Genomic DNA, 18,363 nt, shown 5'->3' on the forward strand with positions numbered 1-18,363 from the left:
CTTGGGCTCAAGGCAAGACTACTCCCAAAATATTTGTCTACAAGCATACACACGTGCGCACACACACACACACACTTATATAGATACTGGCCCAGTGTCTAGGACATGTCTGTGATGGAGGCTGAATCTAAAGTTTATTTCCGGCTACAGAAGAATCCAACTGAGACAGTACTGTTTTGTCACTTCTGCCGGAGTCATGCAGTAAATCGGTCACTTTTTCAAGCGGCATCAAATCCACTGAACACAATGCCATTCTGAAGCTGGTCAGCTTGTTCTGGACAATCTCTAGAGCAAGTTCATCGGCTACAAAGGAGATCTCTGTTAAGACTGTGCTTGGCAATTACGTATTTTCTTTAAAAAAGAAAAAAAAAAAAAAAAAAAAGCACTAATGGTTTCCTTCAAACTTGTCTGGCTCTTCAGCTATCCCTACACACAGCAGACTCAAGCCAGAATCGTATCCAGAAACTACATCTTGTGGGTTTCCCCCCTCAAATATGTGAATCTGTACAATTTACAGATGAGTATATACAAAATGCAGGCTGGGGAGGCCTTCTCTCCAATTCAGCTCCCTAATTGTGAACTCTGTTTAGAAAACAGGTCAGGACCACAAAGGCTCACACCCAGCAGTCTTTATTCGTGCCTGGAAAGCATTTTTCCACGGCCTACGTCTCACTCCCAGCATGAAATACTAGATTTCTTGAGCCCAGATACTCATAGGCTTCTGCCCTTCGAATAACATTCTGTTTTCCACATCAAGGGATGAGCTCTTGGTTTCTAATCTTGCTGCATCATCGTATCATTACGGATGGTTACGAGGAATGAAGGTGACTACGGCCGTGTATTCAAACAAACTATCAACTATACTTTTCAGGCAGAAATTGGAGAAGCCCTGGGAAGGACTCAGGGTGTCTATAGCCCATCCCACCCACCCTTCCTCCAAGTCTGAAGTTATTCCGTTAACGGGGGCTCGCTTGCTATTGGGAACATATGCAGCTCAATGGTAGCTGATGACAGAAGTCATCGGCCACTAAAGTGTGCTCAGAAAGACAGGAGTACAGTGGGGTGTCCATTACCCTGGATTAGGATTCGAGTCGAAGGAAAACAAAATAACCATTATGAAAACCAAAAGAATGGGGGCCGTTCTTGTCGGGGAGCCCCCCCCCGACCCCCAGATGCGCATTCTGCTTCAGACGTCTTCGTGGACAAGCAGAGGCTGCGTGGAGGATGTGCTGCTGCCCACCGAGTTGATCCGCACGGAACGGTCCACCGAGGGGGTCTCCCGATGGGGGCTGCAGTTCGCTAAGTTGGAATAAATCTGAGGAAAACAAGTCCGCAGTTAATACACCAGTCCCCATAACGAGCACGGCAACAAAGGGGCACGTCTGCAGCCTCAGAATCACAACTTAGGAAGACTCCTAAAGCCAGGAGGTTTACAAGACCTTACAGCCAAGAACCAAATCATATTGACCAAAGACAAGCTTTGTTCTATCCCTCATTTTCCCCAAGGTCTGATTACCTAAGAAGTGATGGTGCAAAATGTGCTTTTCTGCTGGGACACATCTGGGAAAGAGAATGATCTAACTTTTATAAAAGGTGTATAAATCTCTACAGCCAACTCCAATACAAAGGCTGATGTCAGTCACTAAGAAATCGGTGGTCCTTCCGGGGGTCTTCCATTGAGAACCAGGCTCTTGGGTGTGAAACGCTGTTTAATTCAAAATGTGCTTTGACACCCGGAAGAGCAAGCTTCAACCCAAAAGTATCAGTGGTATATGCTGAAGAAAAGACAGTTCTAAACACACAAACCAGAGAAAAAGCAGCTTAAAAAAAATCTGAGTCAAAGTAAGGATCACTCATTCTTCCTTAAAGGCCAAACAAATGATGGATTTGAGTTTTGATTTCCCCCCTCCTCAAATCACTGGGAGGGATCTCCCAACTTCAAACAACTCTTCATTCTCTATGGCTTGTGGCCATGACAGCTATCTGCCACATTCTGGCTATGCTTTCTTGAGCAGAAGGTTTATTTTACTGCAGCAACAAGCTGTCTTTTCTCTGATTTTATTCTAGTGCACATCACCCCAACCCTCCAAAGGCTGAATAGCCTGACACGTGAGGCAGAGCGCATGCCGACCCCATGACCAGCACTTGGGGTGGAAGAGGAAATGTGGCAAATCCTTATGGAAACATCTATGTCCACACTTCTGAGTGCCAAGCCCTCTACTCTTTCACCTCCTTATTTCATAGCCCTTGGCCCAGAATGGGGGGGGGGGGTTGGGTAAAAAGAAACTGTTTCCATTGCTTTACTTTCCTACCCAAAGCCCAATTTACAGCCTAAGCCAAGGAGAGAAGGGGTGGGTAGCTTAGTCCTTACCGCCAGAGCCTGAGAAGGACACGCTTGGAACCAAGAGAGCAGAGGTCCTTTGCCCGGCTAGTACTCACATGACTGGTGCTCTCTGAAATCTGCTTCTCAATCAGTTGCACAGTCTGCTTAAATGTTGGCCTTTTCAGGGGATCAGCATCCCAGCAAGTCTTCATGATGTCATACCTGCAAGATGAAGCCCGTTTATCACTCCTCAGTGCCCTTAACTGGTCCTCAGGTGTATGCCATGCGGCAATTCCAAAAATCATTCCAGGGCTACGCAACTGGACATAGTGAATGACACGGGCATAAACTAAAACTGTGTCTAGGAGATGCTGCCCAAACTTCCTGTATATTTGGTGACAAGAGTTATGAAAATCAGCTACAGAAATGACCTTTGACCAGGATGTCATAAAAAAGGAACCAAGCGACATTTCAAACTGTGCTAGTGAAAACCCTCAACATCTGAGCTTGTCTTTAAAAAGGAAAATAAAAGGGGAAACATTATCTGAAGGAAGAATGTCCGGGCCCTTACATTTCCGCAGGTGCGTGCTCAGGGCTGAGCATTCGGAAACCTTCCTTGATCATCTTGTAGAATTTAGAATCGACTGGCATTCCAGGGTAGGGGCTGCTTCCTGAGGCACAAACAGTTTGCAATCAGTGTAACAATACGCAAGCAGGATGCTGACAACACCTTAAAGAAGATGCTCTAAGTCTGATCAAGGAGGCTTTGGCAAGGCTCGTTTTACCTAAAGAGAACAGCTCCCACAGAAAAATTCCATAGGACCAGACATCACTTTCAAATGTGTACACACAGTTGAAAATGCTCTCTGGTGCCATCCACTTCACAGGTAGCCGAGCCTGCAATGGAAGCATAACAGAGTCAACAATGTTAATTATGAAGCTCAAAAAAAAAAAAAAAAAACACGGAACAGAATATATTCCTATAAATGTTGCTTCTGCTGAGAGGTGGAGGTGAGAACTTGAGGGGCATCTCACGAAGGCCTTCCACCCACATAACCTCAGATGACTCCGACTGCCTCTGAAATAGGTGGATCACAAGTACAGCTGACTCTTGAACAACGAGGGTTTGAACTGCATGGGTCCACTTACACATGAATATGTTTCAATAATAAATTCTACACGGTCTGCGGTGAGTCGAATCCAAGAATGCAGAGGAACCGTGGATACGGAGGGCTGGCTCTAATTTATACTGAGATTCGTCCCTGCATTGTTCAACTGTATATTATCCCCATTTTCAAGATGGGGACATTGAGTCTGTACAGTGTGGTGGATAGGAGCACAGATGTCAGACACAGATACATGGGTTCTAACCCTGGCTCCACCACTGGCCTTGTGTAACACAGAGGTTAGTTACCACTGAACGTTATTTACCCTTTTCTCTTAATAGAAACACGGCCTCCCACGGTAAGGACTGCATGGCCCAGCTCCTTCCCAGCTGCGTGCAGCCATGTGGCTCAGTTTTGGCCACTAAGGTATATAAGTGTTGTGTGACAGCTTTAGGAGAACTTCCTTAAAATGAAGCTGGCATGTGCCCTGTGGCGTTTTCCTTCTTGTCTCTTCTGGATGTGTTGGCTGGCTCTCTCATGGCCATATCATGGACCATGAAGATAAGGGCTACACCAAGGATGGTAAAAAAAAAAAAAAAAAAAGAAAGAAACAAAGGTGGAGGAATTCGCTCCCCCTAGTACATCATGGAACCTCCATACCAGGCCTGGCCTGCTACTCCTATACTTGTTTTACTTTTTTGGGGGTGTTCTGTCATATGCAACCAAAACTATCCCTTACTAATACAGTGGGAAAGTCACTTATGTGACTTAATCTATAATTAAGCCTCAGGATATTCTTCTGTAAAGCAAAAATAATACTTCAAATTCCATGAGTTGTCTTGGGGGTTAAATGAGATAATATGGGTACCAGTGCTTAGCTGGGTACTGCTGACTCACTAGTGTCTGAAAACTTGCCCTGTACAAGCAAGCACGTGATAGAGAGTAGCGGATATGCTGACTATGACTATTCCAAGGTGGTGAGTGGCAGATTTGGGGTTGAAATTCAATGGCTGAACTTCACATCCTGAACTCCTCCTGCTAACCTCGAGCCAAACTTTCTGTGACTAGTCCTCTTAGAGACATTTCTGAACTCCTGGGTCTTAATTTACCATAAAAAGTTAAATCAATCCTTCGCTTAGTCCATTTAGGATTGAAAACTGGGAAGACAATTTTTTCTGGTCTTAAAGTTATTTTAGTCAGTAGGAAAAAAAAAGTGCTTTCCAGTATCCCCTCCCAGATTTTGTGCTTAAACTCTTATAGAGGCCCTTAACCTGAGATTTACAATGTGTCTTGAATTCAGGAGCTTGTGAACTTGGAAGGGAAAAAATTACATTCTTGTGTTGACTAACTAAAGTTGAGCATTTCCTTAAATTATAAATGCAGGCAATAAAGCACCAGGTCTTAGCAGTGCCTGTGACTTTGTCACCAACAGTAACATAGATACCTTCACATTACAGTTTTATATTCATCACTTCGACATTACAGTAGTTGTTAGACCCACAGTTAGAACATGTTATTCTGTGTAACAAAGAAGCACGTGTAATGAATATCACAGAGGTACTTTTTAATATTTTAATAACTTCATTTCCATTTAATGGCTTTTCTCAGTATCCTATGTATTTTATGCATTTAAAACAGTGTTCTGACAAGGGATCCACAGGTGTCACCAGACTATGATAGGGGCCACAGCACAAAAACGACCAAGAACGTGTGTGAAGAACTTTCAGAGAAACTGACACAATGAGGAGGTCTCAAATGACTATGATGTAAATTGGGGGCCAATAACATGTTGTGTGAGTTTCCCTGCTTTTAATTTTGTCCCATTAGGTCTCCTTACCCAGTAGCCTGGTGAAGGGTGATATCTGTGACTGGTTAGTAGAACTGGCTTAGCTGGAGTCCACAATCTGAAGCCTGGTGGCACCTAACCACCTGACCCATCCTTGTTAATTCCAACTAAGGTCACGAGCCAAGAATGGGCTATTAAGAAGCTGCAGCATAACCACTGTCATGATTACTTAGATTCTAAATAAGACATCTAGCCATAATAATACGTGCCTCACAGAAGTATTAGCCACAGTGTGCCTGGCACTATTCTAAACACCCTACTATGTATATTAACTCCTTTAATCCTCACAGCAACTTCATGAGGCAGGTGACAGGATTATTACCAAAAGGAGAAAAACCAAGGTTCAGAGGTGCTGGGGTAATCCTTGCCAAATATCACACAGCCACTAAACGATAGAACCAGGTTCGAACTCAGCAAGACTGGGTCCAGAACCCAGTAGCCTTCTGTCAATACTCAAAGGCCCGGATAGAGAACCACCTTTCATTCTTCCTTCCAATAGTGTACCAGGACGGAGAGGACTTGGTGTTATTAACACCCCTAGCCTTAGCGAGTTACGAGAAACGCATGCTATCATCAGGAAGTAAATCCAGGAACATTTCTGCAAAGAAACAAGTCTAGTACAGCCCACCCACAGAGATGCCATAGTGATGGAGAAGGAAATATTACATCATCATAAGGCACACAAGAGCTACCTCCAGGAATAGCTCTGGACTATTAGGTATGGGCCTGGGAAAATAGATGTAGAAGAATATATGTTCAAGACTATTGGCTTCCCATACTAATGGGATATTCCTCTAGAAATCATAGGCTCTGGTTTCAGCCTCTACTGACCTGGGTCATCTCAGACAAATATCACTAAAATACACTGTTTTTAGTTTCCCCAACTTTTAAAATGTGAAGACTTGCATTCTAATGCCAAGGGTTTGTCCTGATGATACAATGAAAATTGGCAATGAAAGCACTTTGAAATAAAATCACTATGTTCCGTAAGCCAATTATTCTTTATGAATGTCTTTAATAAGCTCTTGATTATAAGATTCAACATTCTATATACCTAACTCTGAACATTATCTTAGACTTAACATTATCTTTTGCACATAGCATGTCAATCTCAAAATAAAATTCTCCTGCTGTGACCTTCAGGTCCACATTTGTTTCACTTGAACAAAATCAAGTTCATTGCTATTCTCAGGCTATAATGAAAATTAAGGCTATTTCTGTTTCCTTCACATGCTTCATAATTACACAATTAGAATTAGGAATTCTATTATCGGAATTTTGCTAAAGTACACTTAATTTGACTGCTAAAATGCATGGTACCGCAAAGGTAGGATTTGCATTATGAAAATCCTAAAAAGCAATACTTAAGAAAACTTGAAACAAAAATCCTTCACTGGACTGTCAAGAGAGAGTGGGTACTCACGTTTCCTTTGACCACATAATTAGAATCATTCTTGATGTCTCTGGCTAGACCAAAATCACAAATCTTTGTGATTCGACCATGAGTAAGGAGGATATTTCTGGCTGCCAGGTCTCTATGAATACACTATTAGGAGAGTGGGAGGCAAAAGAAAACCATTTACATTTATTTTAAACTTTTAAAGAGTGAAAGCTATGTTTAATACTAGAATGCTGCTTATGTCATACAGTGCCAATACTTTTGCTTTACGTTTAAACTATTCAGTGCACCAAAAATAAATATCTAGATTACACTTTGAATGATGTTCAAATTTGTGTTTCACATTGTTAGGACCTTAATTACTATAATCACTTTCAAAACCAACTTGAATAATGCTTCTTTTTTTCCTTAGGACTACTTTCATTCATAGGAAAATACATTATAAATAGTCCCATCATTTTTTTAAACGGAAAACTCATTTTATATGCTTCTCTTTGAATGTCCTTTTAAAGAGTTTCTAAAATGTCTACAACTTCAATCTGATACCTCCTAAGGACAAAGGGAAGAGGCTCTTTATTTCAGCCACCCTATATCCTCTTTTAGTTTGGTAATTGTTTGGAAATGTCACCAATGATAACTTAAGGGTAGGCTCTGTAACCTCATTCTATTCTGCTTGTCCCATTTCCTAAGGAATTCCTCTCACCCTTCCAGAGACCATGTTCCTTGTTTTAGTTCCATCATTCTCTTCCCACCCCCAACCTTCTGATCAAATGTTTATCGCTCTCTCTTGATTCCTTACTCCCCTGCACTTTGTAAACCATACACGCAATATTTGAGGTCTAACTTCAAAAAGACCCAAGTATATGCTTCACTGAGCACTGCAACTACATGAGGTACCCCCTCCTTTGGCTGATAAAATAATTATCTCTTTATTTTCTAAGAGCAGCTCCTATATCCTAAAAGCCAAGTTTTAAATGAATTCATTGCATATAAAAAATATATTCATAGAAAGCTTATTTAGACAGGCTTGCACTTTAAAGCTTATAAATGAGAACTTGAATTCCGAAGAGACAGCAGTTAGAACATGAAGAAACTGTATTTCCTCGGCTTTTGGTTACCACATTTCAAGTGACACTCTGCCTTCTAACTATGGCTCTAAAATGCCCCTTGGGGGCCATGGGGGCAAGGAGAGGACTCTTCTGAGAATCACCCTCACTTACATTCTTCGAGGCGAGGAATGCCATGCCCTTTGCCACCTGGTAAGAAAAGCTCAGCAAGTCCTCCAGGTCTAGGGCCAACTCATCATCTTCCATGATGGCAGGAGTCACGTCTCTTTCTATGTATGAACCTGTTAGGAGGAGAAGGGATTTTCCCAGCAATTAAAACCTTCAAGTAAGGACAGTAAGAGACAGTGACAACAATACCTCCAAGGGCTGGTAATCAAGGAACTGATGTGAACTTGCAGGCAAATCACCTCCCCAATGTTAAGGACAGGTAGGTACTGAATCACAAAGCTAATATTCCCAATCCTGGGCTAAGTTACAAAATCTTCAGGGAACAAGAACAGTGGATGAATGCAAAAGTCTCATACTTTTTATATGCAAAATATGTACTTGATATATTTTGATATGCATGTTATCATATATGCAGTAAAATGCTCAGATACAATAACACACGCTCTCACCCCAAATATCCACTTGCAACCCTTAACTGCCATTGACCACTGGCACTGCCACTGGATCCTATGGCAATGGATCCTAGGCCATTGGATCCTATCCTAAAGGAGAACCGGTCACTACAGGAGTGGTGTTAGATTCCACAGTGGTATGAGAAAGCCTCTGTCAATGAAGTTGTTTTTATTGCTTGATAGGTACCCACCTATTCTCGAAGATCTCCTTTTGTCTGCCTTGGTTGGTACAACGTAAGAAACTCCGGGTTTCATGTCCATGTACTCATTAGTACTATCACCGCTGGGAGAGATGAAACATCCATCAAATCATGATTAAATAAAATGGGAAATGGGGGAGCACACAAGGGCCAGGCTCTATCTCCCCATCCCTTTTTGAACATAAGAGGCTGCTTTTATTTAAAGAAAGCATTGCCAAGTTTCAATAAGGAAAATCTTGTTCAGTAAGATATGAGTTTTTAATATTCAACATTCGGGTCCAATCCCCGGGAATTAGATGGCCTTTTTTGTGTTCAATTGTAGATGGAACTCAGGTCAGAAATTTCCCATCTCTTGACACCAGGGATTTAATGAGAAGCAGAGAACCAAAACCATTATCCCACATTACTTCAAACTCTCTAAATTAGCCTCAAGAGAGACAAGATGAAAGAGACAAAGAACCAGAGCTTCTGAGATGTGTTATTAGTGGGGGAAGACAGAGATCACTAACATATAGCAACTGATGGAAGAAGGGTTAAAAAAACCAAGTTTGTTTCAGATAAACACCAATAATTTGGATGATTTTCTGAACCATCTGGACCTCTTGAATCTGCAACATTTGGCTGGAGAGCCTTCAAGATTTCTAGTACTTCCTGCTTCTGATTACCATAGAAACACCATGACAACAATCTCCTTCAGAGTGTGCTGGTGGTTCCAATCCCATATGGGATCCCAAAGCACAGAAAGCACTACACAGGACTGAACAATTTAGGCCATTACTTCAGAAAGTTAAAAAATATATAAGGGGCCAAGGTTTTAGAAATAAGGCAAAGTGGCTCATTTATTCATATAAAGAGGATGTGCACTAGAGAAACTAACAAAAGATGGTTTGGTTTATACTGTATTTTACTTCCACTTGTCACTACTCAAAGTTCACAGGATTGAAAAAAAAATTAAAAAGCTTCACCTAGGATTTAAAACTTCAGAGGTATAGAAAAACACGTTAGGAGGTAACCGCCTATCAACAATATTTACCAAGGTCTCCTTGAGGGCCTGGGGTTAAGTTTAGGAGACAAGTCTTGCCTTCTCAAAATGTAGGGGATATAGTAAATAAAAAGGAAAGAGGAAACCCACCACACAACCGCAGAAATATAAAGTATAAGGGATTAGGCACAATTACTAGGATTTCTGTTGGGCAGGGTGATCTAGGAAGTCTTAAATGGCAGATCTTAACAACACTTGGAAAGAAAAGGCAAGACGTGGCACAGAATTCTATTCTGGTTGTAAACTACACCAATTCTCCTTAAAGGAACTTGAAGCCCTTGACACATCATTCAAATTCAGAATGGTATCAAGGATGAAAGAGATGAAAATAAGGCACAAGTTTTTAAAATGTGCTGGAGTAGTTGTGCCTTTGAGAGCATGAGTTAAGAAAAGAAAGGGTAAGGTATACAGATATAATTCAGAGGTAGATGGTGAGAAACCTATGTGCAGAGAGCTGTTTGGAGCTCTTTGCCATTCTGTTAAAGGTTTTAAAGGAATTTACTGTGACAATTTGGCAGCCTTTCCCACTTTCCCTATAAACAGTGTCTCACTGTAAAGATGCATACAGTACCCGGCTCAACAGTATAAAGAGAATGACACACAAGAACAGAACGATGATAAGAGAAATAGGTACAGAATTCATTCAATTGAATAGAACTAAAGCTTAGAAAAACACTAAAGATGAATTTTTAAGAATCAACAAAAATTTAAGTTCAACACTATTTCAATCCTTAAAAACACTATTTGAACTTTCTAAACCGTTAATCACATTTAAATGATTTAATAATTCTGATTTTGTACCTCAAAGTACCTCAGGTTCACTTTTTTAAAGAATCAACCTTGATTGTAAACCCTCATGACTCCATGAACTGTCAACAGCTATTTATGTAAATCAGTCTTACCAGGAAGACTCCTTTGAATGGAGAAGGTTTTTATAAAGCGCCGCTTCTGCGTGATCTTCCTGCTTTGAGCAAATAAATGAATCACGCTTTCTTCTCAAAAAATTCAGAAGATCACCGTAGCAACAATATTCTGTAATGACCAGGGTAGGCCCTACGAGCATTTAAGAAAAGGTTAGAAAAAGATGAGATATACAGACCATCCAGCCTCCCATAAAAATACCCAAGGGTCATCACGGCCATTCACACTCAGGTTCAAGGCTAAGCCTACTTAGTACAAGTACAGTCCTATCTATTAACATTGCTTAGCAAAAAGCAGCAGAGTAACCTTTTCACCTGAATTTCTAAGTGATTAGGGGCCAGGCATGACTGCTGGTTTTAGACAAGAGTTATAGCTTTCACCGTTATATTATCATCAAGCCTCCTATATGAATCCTTTGATTCACTTCTGTTTACAATGGGGGCTCCATGCTTCTTGGTAATGTTATTATGGAAATGATGACGAGCACACACACACACACACAAAAACTGTGGCGTAATAGGAAAACCAACCGCCAGAACCACCAGCTGAGACTAGGAGGTGGGGGAAACCCTGAAATGACAGGGCATCACCTGTGTTCCAGGGCCTATCTGTCGAACTTTTTTTTTTTTTTTTTTTTTTTTTGGTGTTGTGAACATCTCAAAAACAGTAGCTCTGAAGTTAACAGGCAACTAATTAACTCGGGCAGAAATCTGTCAGGAACAATTTGTGATGTGGCGAAGCAACATTTAAGGGGGCTGTTTTACGAAATTACATGACCCTGTCAACTTGACAGTGGATCTCTCCAGACCTTGAGGAATGGCTCATTTTACACATCTTTGTTCCTTCTGACCAAAATGCCTTCTGGCAACATCACAGAAAGCCTTGATGAGAGGACTAATGACTGCTTCCGAATTGGAAATTTCTTTTTTATAGAAGTGAAGTGTTTGCTCATTTGGTGTATATTTGAGGGCTGGAAGGCTTAGAGGCCTATTTTTAATGACGGTATGAACATTAACCCTTTAGTGGCTAAATGTCATCCAGCAAAATATAAAAGCTCACAAGGTAAAAGAAAAGCTTTCTGGAGGAGATGAGACGTTCTCGAGATATTCAAGAGGTCAATGTCGGTGAGACATACACGACTGTAACTAGGGTATGTCCTGGGCTGTCCTGCCCCATGATGATAAAACCTGAAATATACATTCTTAAGTACAATAGCTTGGGTGGTGGGGTGCAGGAATCCAGCAAGAGGTTAGCCGCCTGGGTCAAAATCTTGCAAGAAGCTTATAATCAAGCATTGTCAAAAACTATATCAAAATCTCTCATCTTTTGATAATTGACCCATAACAAGAGTCAGGTTGGCCATGGCCTTACCTCCAATGGTGCATGCTCCAAGAAGATTCACAATATTCACATGATTACCGAGGTAGCTTAAGACTTTGAGTTCAGACATTAGGGCTTCGCGTTCCGTTAAATGGGCACTTGCTAAAATTAGAAACATCTTATTTTAGCAAAAAACAAATCTGGAGGGGGGGGCTTGGGATGAACTGGGAGATTGGGATTAACACATATACACTAATATGTATAAAATAGATAACTAGGGCTTCCCTGGTGGCGCAGTGGTTGAGAGTCCGCCTGCCGCCTGCAGGGGACACGGGTTCGTGCCCAGGTCCGGGAAGATCCCACATGCCGCGGAGCGGCTGGGCCCGTGAGCCGTGGCCGCTGAGCCTGCGCGTCCGGAGCCTGTGCTCCACAACGGGAGAGGCTACAACAGTGAGAGGCCCGTGTACCGCAAAAAAAAAAAAAAAAAAAAAAAGATAACTAATGATAACCTGCTTATAGCACAGGGAGCTCTACTTCTCTTTGCTATATGGTAGAAACTAACACAACGTTGTAAAACAACTATATCCCCCCCAAAAAACAAAGCCCAAAAAAAGACAAATCTGGGACACCAGTGGTGAGCACGCACAGTAGCCTGCAGGAACTTACGTTTGAGCATCTTCACAGCAACAGTCATGGCCGCATCTGACTTAATTAGGCCGTATGCAGTGGCCTCAACAACTTTCCCGAAGGCGCCGGCACCCAAGGTTTTCCCTATAGAAAAGAAGACAAGGAAGTAAGTGGCAATGGTGTGGTGGGACTGAAGGACTATTTGTGTCATTTCAAAACCAATAAAGGATTTGGGACAAATTTGTCTAGATACACTTCCTTAAAGTGTGCTTGATGCCAAATCTATCAAAGGTGGTGAAATCTCACAAAAAAACACTTATTGTTTCAGGTGGAATAAAATAAAGGAAGCTACTGGGGTTCCCTAAAGTCACTGTTATGTGTACACAAAAAGGTTACGTGGAAAGCCCCTGTTGCATACTGACCAAAACTCAGCCTGTTTCTGGGAAACTCCCATTTGTGATCATAAGGAAGTTGCGTTGGGTCTATGTAAACATAATTGTTTCCATTTATCTCCTCAACAACCTTCCACTGTACTTCATACATGGGTTTCTGGTGGAGGGAGAAAGGGAAAGAGGCATCATCTTTTAATGGTTAATGGTTCAGCCATTACAGCGTTCAAGGCAGAGAACAAATAAATGGTTACCTGCAAATATTTGTATGTAAGAATCATCACGATGATACACATCATACCAGCTGCGATCACAAAACCAATCAGCAAGGGCGTGAACAGGGTATGGGCATGGATTTGTTCTAAAATGAAGGAGGAACGTGGAATCACAACCTGTTAGTGGGGTCGGATCTTCACCATGACCACCTTGCCCCCAACTCGCCCACCTCCCACCTTACTGCCCATCACGGCAGAAGTCAAACCAGTTGCATCTGAGCTCCTTGCCTTGATTATTATCTTATTCTTGTTATTCAAAGGAATCTTTTAAAATAACAGCTTTAAACCAGACGACTGTGGAAAAGAAGTTGCGATTTCCATAGCACAAGAATAACGTTACGCTGTTTGTCAGTGAAAAGCGACATCTCAGTGAACTTTGCACTTCAAATTCCTGCCTTGAACTTTAAAGTGTTTCCTTTATGGATATTTTATAGTTTCTTCTTTATGTTTTCCTGACTTTCCAAATTTTCTACACTGAACATTGAGCTTCTTTCACAACCGAGGAAAACACTTTTAAAGTGTTCTTTTCACTGCACTACCTGAAAAAAACCTACGATGAAAAACAATGTAAGATTCTTCCCCTCGTTACTCAAAATCTGAACAAACACCACTTTCTGGCACTCGTCTTTGCCAACTCAAGAAACAAAAACCGAGCCCTAAGAATGTAGGTGTCTAGTTCCTTTGTCTTCTGACTTCATACCAATTCATCAATTCGTCCACATGCATCGTTCAACTTATGTTAGGAGAGCTGGTCACTCATGAATCAAATTTTAAAGATGGTAAAGAAATACCTCACTAACATGATTCCATAAAAGGTAATGTTAACTTTGTGATATGGTGTTTGGCAATCTGTTAAAATAACTGACTTTAAGTCACAACTTAAATAATTTTTCATTGAATTTAAATCTTTAAATTGTCCCAATTCTGTTTCTGTTTGAATATAAAGTAAGTCTGGTTCTCCTATTTTCTTTCTCTACCCCTTCCTAATGGAAACCGTTGGAAATACACAATTAATTTTATACAGATACATATGCACACACATACATACGTGCACACACGCATAAAATACATATAGTACGTGGTCACTGCACACACTTCATTAACAAACTAGCACAGGATGAAACTGAGTAAGTTTGATGACAATCAAATGTGCAATGTGACTATTACCAGAAATGACATGGCCAGGGATGGGATGGACTTAAAATCATGATTGACATGGCAGGCCGAGCCTAAACATCCCCTTAAATTGGATTAAAAAGAAATATACCTTTGCTGTTACCTTTAAATGCAAAGTTAAAATAGGCAGAACTCTTGCCCACATCGTTGTAAGCCCTGCACTCCACCGTGCCATTGTGCTTAAAGGCGCTGTCATCAATGGAGCTGTAAACCACTAGTTTTCCAAACGGTGACACAGATGAGTTTTGGATCTGCACATCCACTGGCCCAACAGGGACAGAACATCTACCGGGAAAAAAAAAGCAGTGCAGACTTACTCTAGGAAAAAGAATCAATGGATCAAACACATTGGATGTGGCATACTTTTAAAACTAAGTCAGGTTTGTGATCAGACATTTCCTTTTACAACTGAAGAGTGTGATGACGGATGAGCACGTCTGTGGCACCGTGAACAAGAAAAGCGCTTGGAAAAGAAGAAAGAGGTTTCAGAGTGAGAGGTGGGTTCGAAATCTGGACTCAAACACCTATTCTGTTGACTTCCGACTAGTACTTAAACCCTCCAAGACTCAGTTCCTACAGCTGCAAACTTGGGGTGGTAATACCCATCTTGGAGGGTTATCGAAAGGATCAGAGATGAATTCAATAAGACGGTTGGTTCATATCCTGGCACACAGTAGCCTTTTATAAATAAATGGTGAAAGAACGTATGAAGGATTGAAAAGGAAGAGCGTGGAGGAGGAAAGCAGTAAAGTCTATGAGGATGAAGACAGGGCCAGCCGCCAAACACCAGACGTGAGGACCCTACGGCTCGAGGTACGATCATGCCGCTGGGCTGGACTCCAGGTGGCAAAGACTCAGATGACCCTATTTTAAATTATCCCCCCCATATGCCTGGCAATTTTCTATTCCCTTACCTTGCTCTTTACTTTCCCCCTTAGCACTTAACACCTGCATATGGTAGTTATTTATTTCATCTTCTGCCCATCTCTGCCCATTAGAATATAAACTCCCAAATGGGACTCAGGTGTTTTGTTCACTAGACCCATGTCTGGCCTAGAGGTGGAACTCCATAAATATTTGCTCAACAGATGTCTAAAACTACTGTGGTTGCTTTCCCTGTGGGCATACTTTCCAGGGGTCTTGAACCCCCTATTACTCCCCAAAGAAAACACTCCACTAAAACTCAGCTGAGAACAACAATCCTATGTGACCTCTTCCAACTTGGTGTTGATAAAAAAGGTCTATTCCGTGAAAAATGAAATTTCTATTATTATCCTGACTATTTAAATGATCGTGACGTTACACTGGCCTGAGTGTAAAATAGCATTTGATGGATAAAAACAGCAATGCTGACCCCATTTTCATCTCCAGGTAATGTTAAAGGACAGTTTAAGGTTTAAGTGTGGATTGTGAGGGAGAGGAAGTTCAATGCCAGATGTGCTCTGCTCAGGGCCTGGGCACCTCAATCAAGGAGAAAACCTTTTTAAAACACATAGCTCCCAAACGCCGCATGTATGTGGTAATTCTGCGATCATTACTTTTTGGTAACTTGGCAATTAACTTCCGAGGTAATTTTTTTCATGATAACTACAGCCACATTTCCCACACATATTACCTCCTGTGTATAGATTGGAAATCTAATTACTCTGTCCTGGAAAATTGCTTTATCTACCTGCAGGGTGGAAATTGCACGATAAATCCAAGAAGATAACCACCAAAATAGAGAAGTCATTCAGTAATCATGTTTCAGCAAACAAAATTCATGTCTACCAAGAAAAATATAGCAATTATGTCCTTTAAAAAGCCACATGGCTGGAAAAAAAATTAATCAAAACAAAGTTTGGTTTTTTTAAAATCTGAAAACATATTTGAAATTCAAGTGAATTGCAGTCCTTTCCTTATGCATGTTAAGTAGTACCCAAAATAATCATCTCACCTCTGCTCGGTTCCTGGACAAAAATACCAATCAATGGTGGGCTCTGGGAATCCTGCTGCTACACACTGCAGCATGCCATTCATGAGCCTGTCACGAGTCAGGATTTCTGGCTTTGCTGCAGGGAGAGAGAAGTGGCCTTATGTCAGACTGCTGGAAAACCTCACCAAGGCTCACTCCACTATTTCTGAATCCTCAATAACTTTCTCGAGGCCGAAGGGGACCCCGAGGAGCATGTTGTTCAAAGGGGAGAATCTGAACCAGTGAGTGGAAGGCACAGGGAAGGCAGATGTGAGGGTCTGACCAAGAAAGGCTTTCCCGGTTAGAGCTGCCCAGTCCCCACGTGGACTGTCCATCCTACGGATGCCGGGGTCTCCGAGATCTCCCTGTCCCGGGGATGGCTGAGGTCGCAGGACCACCGGGCAGGGTTTCTGTTTCCAGTGAGAGGGAACCTGAAAGATGGCATCTAATCAGGATTCTAGGATTCCCAACTATCTTAAAGGTGGAAATCCGGTTTAAAGGTTTCCTGCCCTCCGGATTTCAAATTACTGAAACTTTCACAGGAATTTCAAGTTATTGCAGGAACTAGAATATTTCCCCTTTTTCTGGGCGTGGGTGTGGTGCAGATAAGGAGCTGAATCACCCTTTTACAGAGAAGTCAAAACATAAGAGTAAAACCCAATGTGGGCTTTTAACTCCAAACTTTTATTTCAAATACAAAACAGGAACAGAAAATGAGAAGAGGAAACCAGCTCAAGAGTTTTATTTATACATATGTCTAAACCTGAGTATAATCACTGAAAAAGTAAACTGTATCATCAGCAGGAATGCTCTAACCTGACATTTCTGCGTAACTATAATCAACTGATGTTCAGTCAAGGGTGCCCTAAAGCACTGCAAATTCTGGAGATTTCTAAACTGAACGGAAGATGAACTTACATACAGTTGTTCTACTGGTAATATACCTGAAGGATTCTAACCCTTTGAGAATGAGTAAGCTCCACTGTAAGCACTGATGGCAGGGATGGTGATGTGCTCATCCTGCATCCCTGGTACAGCATCGCATGTGCCGACGCCAAGCATGAGCACAGAGCTATGGGCTGCCGCGTGCGGCAGACAGACCTTGCAGCCCAGCTCCGACACTCAGAGGTTCTCTGCCTTCCACCAAGTCTCCTCGGGTGTCCAGTGGGGAAATAACAAAGAGTACCCATTTCATAGGGATGCTGTGACAACTAAATGAGATGGCGCACACAAAGAACCAAGAATGATTCACAGAGACGAAACAATAAATGTATTAATTACTCATTTATTAGTTATTCATTTATTCAGTGACTCTTTTCTATTCAGAGTACCCACCCTCCTCGGTTAATCAAGTTTGCTACCAATTAGGTTAACTGTATTTGCCACTCTAAATATTCTCTTCAATATCTAAAAACTGCTTCAAGATAGCACGGTAACGTGTGTGTTTTAACCCGATGCGTTGGGAATTTGACATTGATTATGTTGCAACTGACAGGAAAAATATACGTGGTCAGAGGAAAAGACTGACGGATCAGAAGCTTATTTCCTCGAAGGAAGGAAATAAGCTGATAAATGACATCTTTGTAGAACAACCTCTCAGCACCCCACCTCCTTGCAGGCAAATGGCTTGGCAGGGATCAGAGTGTCTGCATGCATGGCACACCCACCTGTCATTCAACCTGGCCCTGCTGATGCGCGGGCCATTTGGCTAATATACACAAAAGAGCAACAATCCACAAGCAGTCTCAAGGTAGGGGCATCCTTGAGAGTTTGGATCCAATGCCAGCTTTCACAAATAGAGCAAGAAGACAAGCCATCGTCTTGCGAAAGCATCCATCTGGCAAGTTTCATTTAATTATCATGGGCAACTGTGTGATCGGGCTGAAAAGTAGGACGTAACACAGAAAGCAGTGGAACTTTAGGAGAATGCTATTTGCTGAAGACTGCAGGCACCATACGGCAGGTCTCTCTGGACTCAATTCAAGTGTCATCTTCTTTTCCAAGCCATCCTCAACTCTCCAAAGCCAAGTTGGTTAGTCTCGCCTCCCTACTCCTGAAGCCCTTTAGAGCACCTGACGCGCTTATACAATATCCTGGT

The 18,363-nt window shown here is 41.8% G+C and overlaps 1 protein-coding gene across 1 annotated transcript in view; it reads right to left on the reverse strand.

Annotated features, from left to right (window-relative positions):
* Positions 1-375: 375 nt before the first annotated feature.
* Positions 376-18,363, reverse strand: part of KIT (KIT proto-oncogene, receptor tyrosine kinase) — an 83,835-nt gene continuing 65,847 nt past the window's right edge. Inside the window, exons 8-21 of the mRNA XM_029235169.1 lie at positions 16,248-16,362; positions 14,415-14,596; positions 13,115-13,221; positions 12,894-13,020; positions 12,511-12,615; positions 11,896-12,006; positions 10,506-10,656; positions 8,553-8,644; positions 7,895-8,022; positions 6,699-6,821; positions 3,109-3,220; positions 2,895-2,994; positions 2,440-2,545; positions 376-1,315 (exon numbers count right to left, since the gene is read on the reverse strand). Coding sequence (XP_029091002.1) covers positions 1,187-1,315; positions 2,440-2,545; positions 2,895-2,994; positions 3,109-3,220; positions 6,699-6,821; positions 7,895-8,022; positions 8,553-8,644; positions 10,506-10,656; positions 11,896-12,006; positions 12,511-12,615; positions 12,894-13,020; positions 13,115-13,221; positions 14,415-14,596; positions 16,248-16,362 — 1,688 coding nt within the window. The 3' untranslated portion in view covers positions 376-1,186. The remainder of the gene's footprint in view (positions 1,316-2,439; positions 2,546-2,894; positions 2,995-3,108; positions 3,221-6,698; positions 6,822-7,894; positions 8,023-8,552; positions 8,645-10,505; positions 10,657-11,895; positions 12,007-12,510; positions 12,616-12,893; positions 13,021-13,114; positions 13,222-14,414; positions 14,597-16,247; positions 16,363-18,363) is intronic.

The sequence above is a fragment of the Monodon monoceros genome, unplaced genomic scaffold, assembly GCF_005190385.1.
Source record: "Monodon monoceros isolate NGI ecotype Baffin Bay Population unplaced genomic scaffold, NGI_Narwhal_1 Super_Scaffold_20, whole genome shotgun sequence".
Lineage (NCBI taxonomy): Eukaryota > Metazoa > Chordata > Mammalia > Artiodactyla > Monodontidae > Monodon > Monodon monoceros.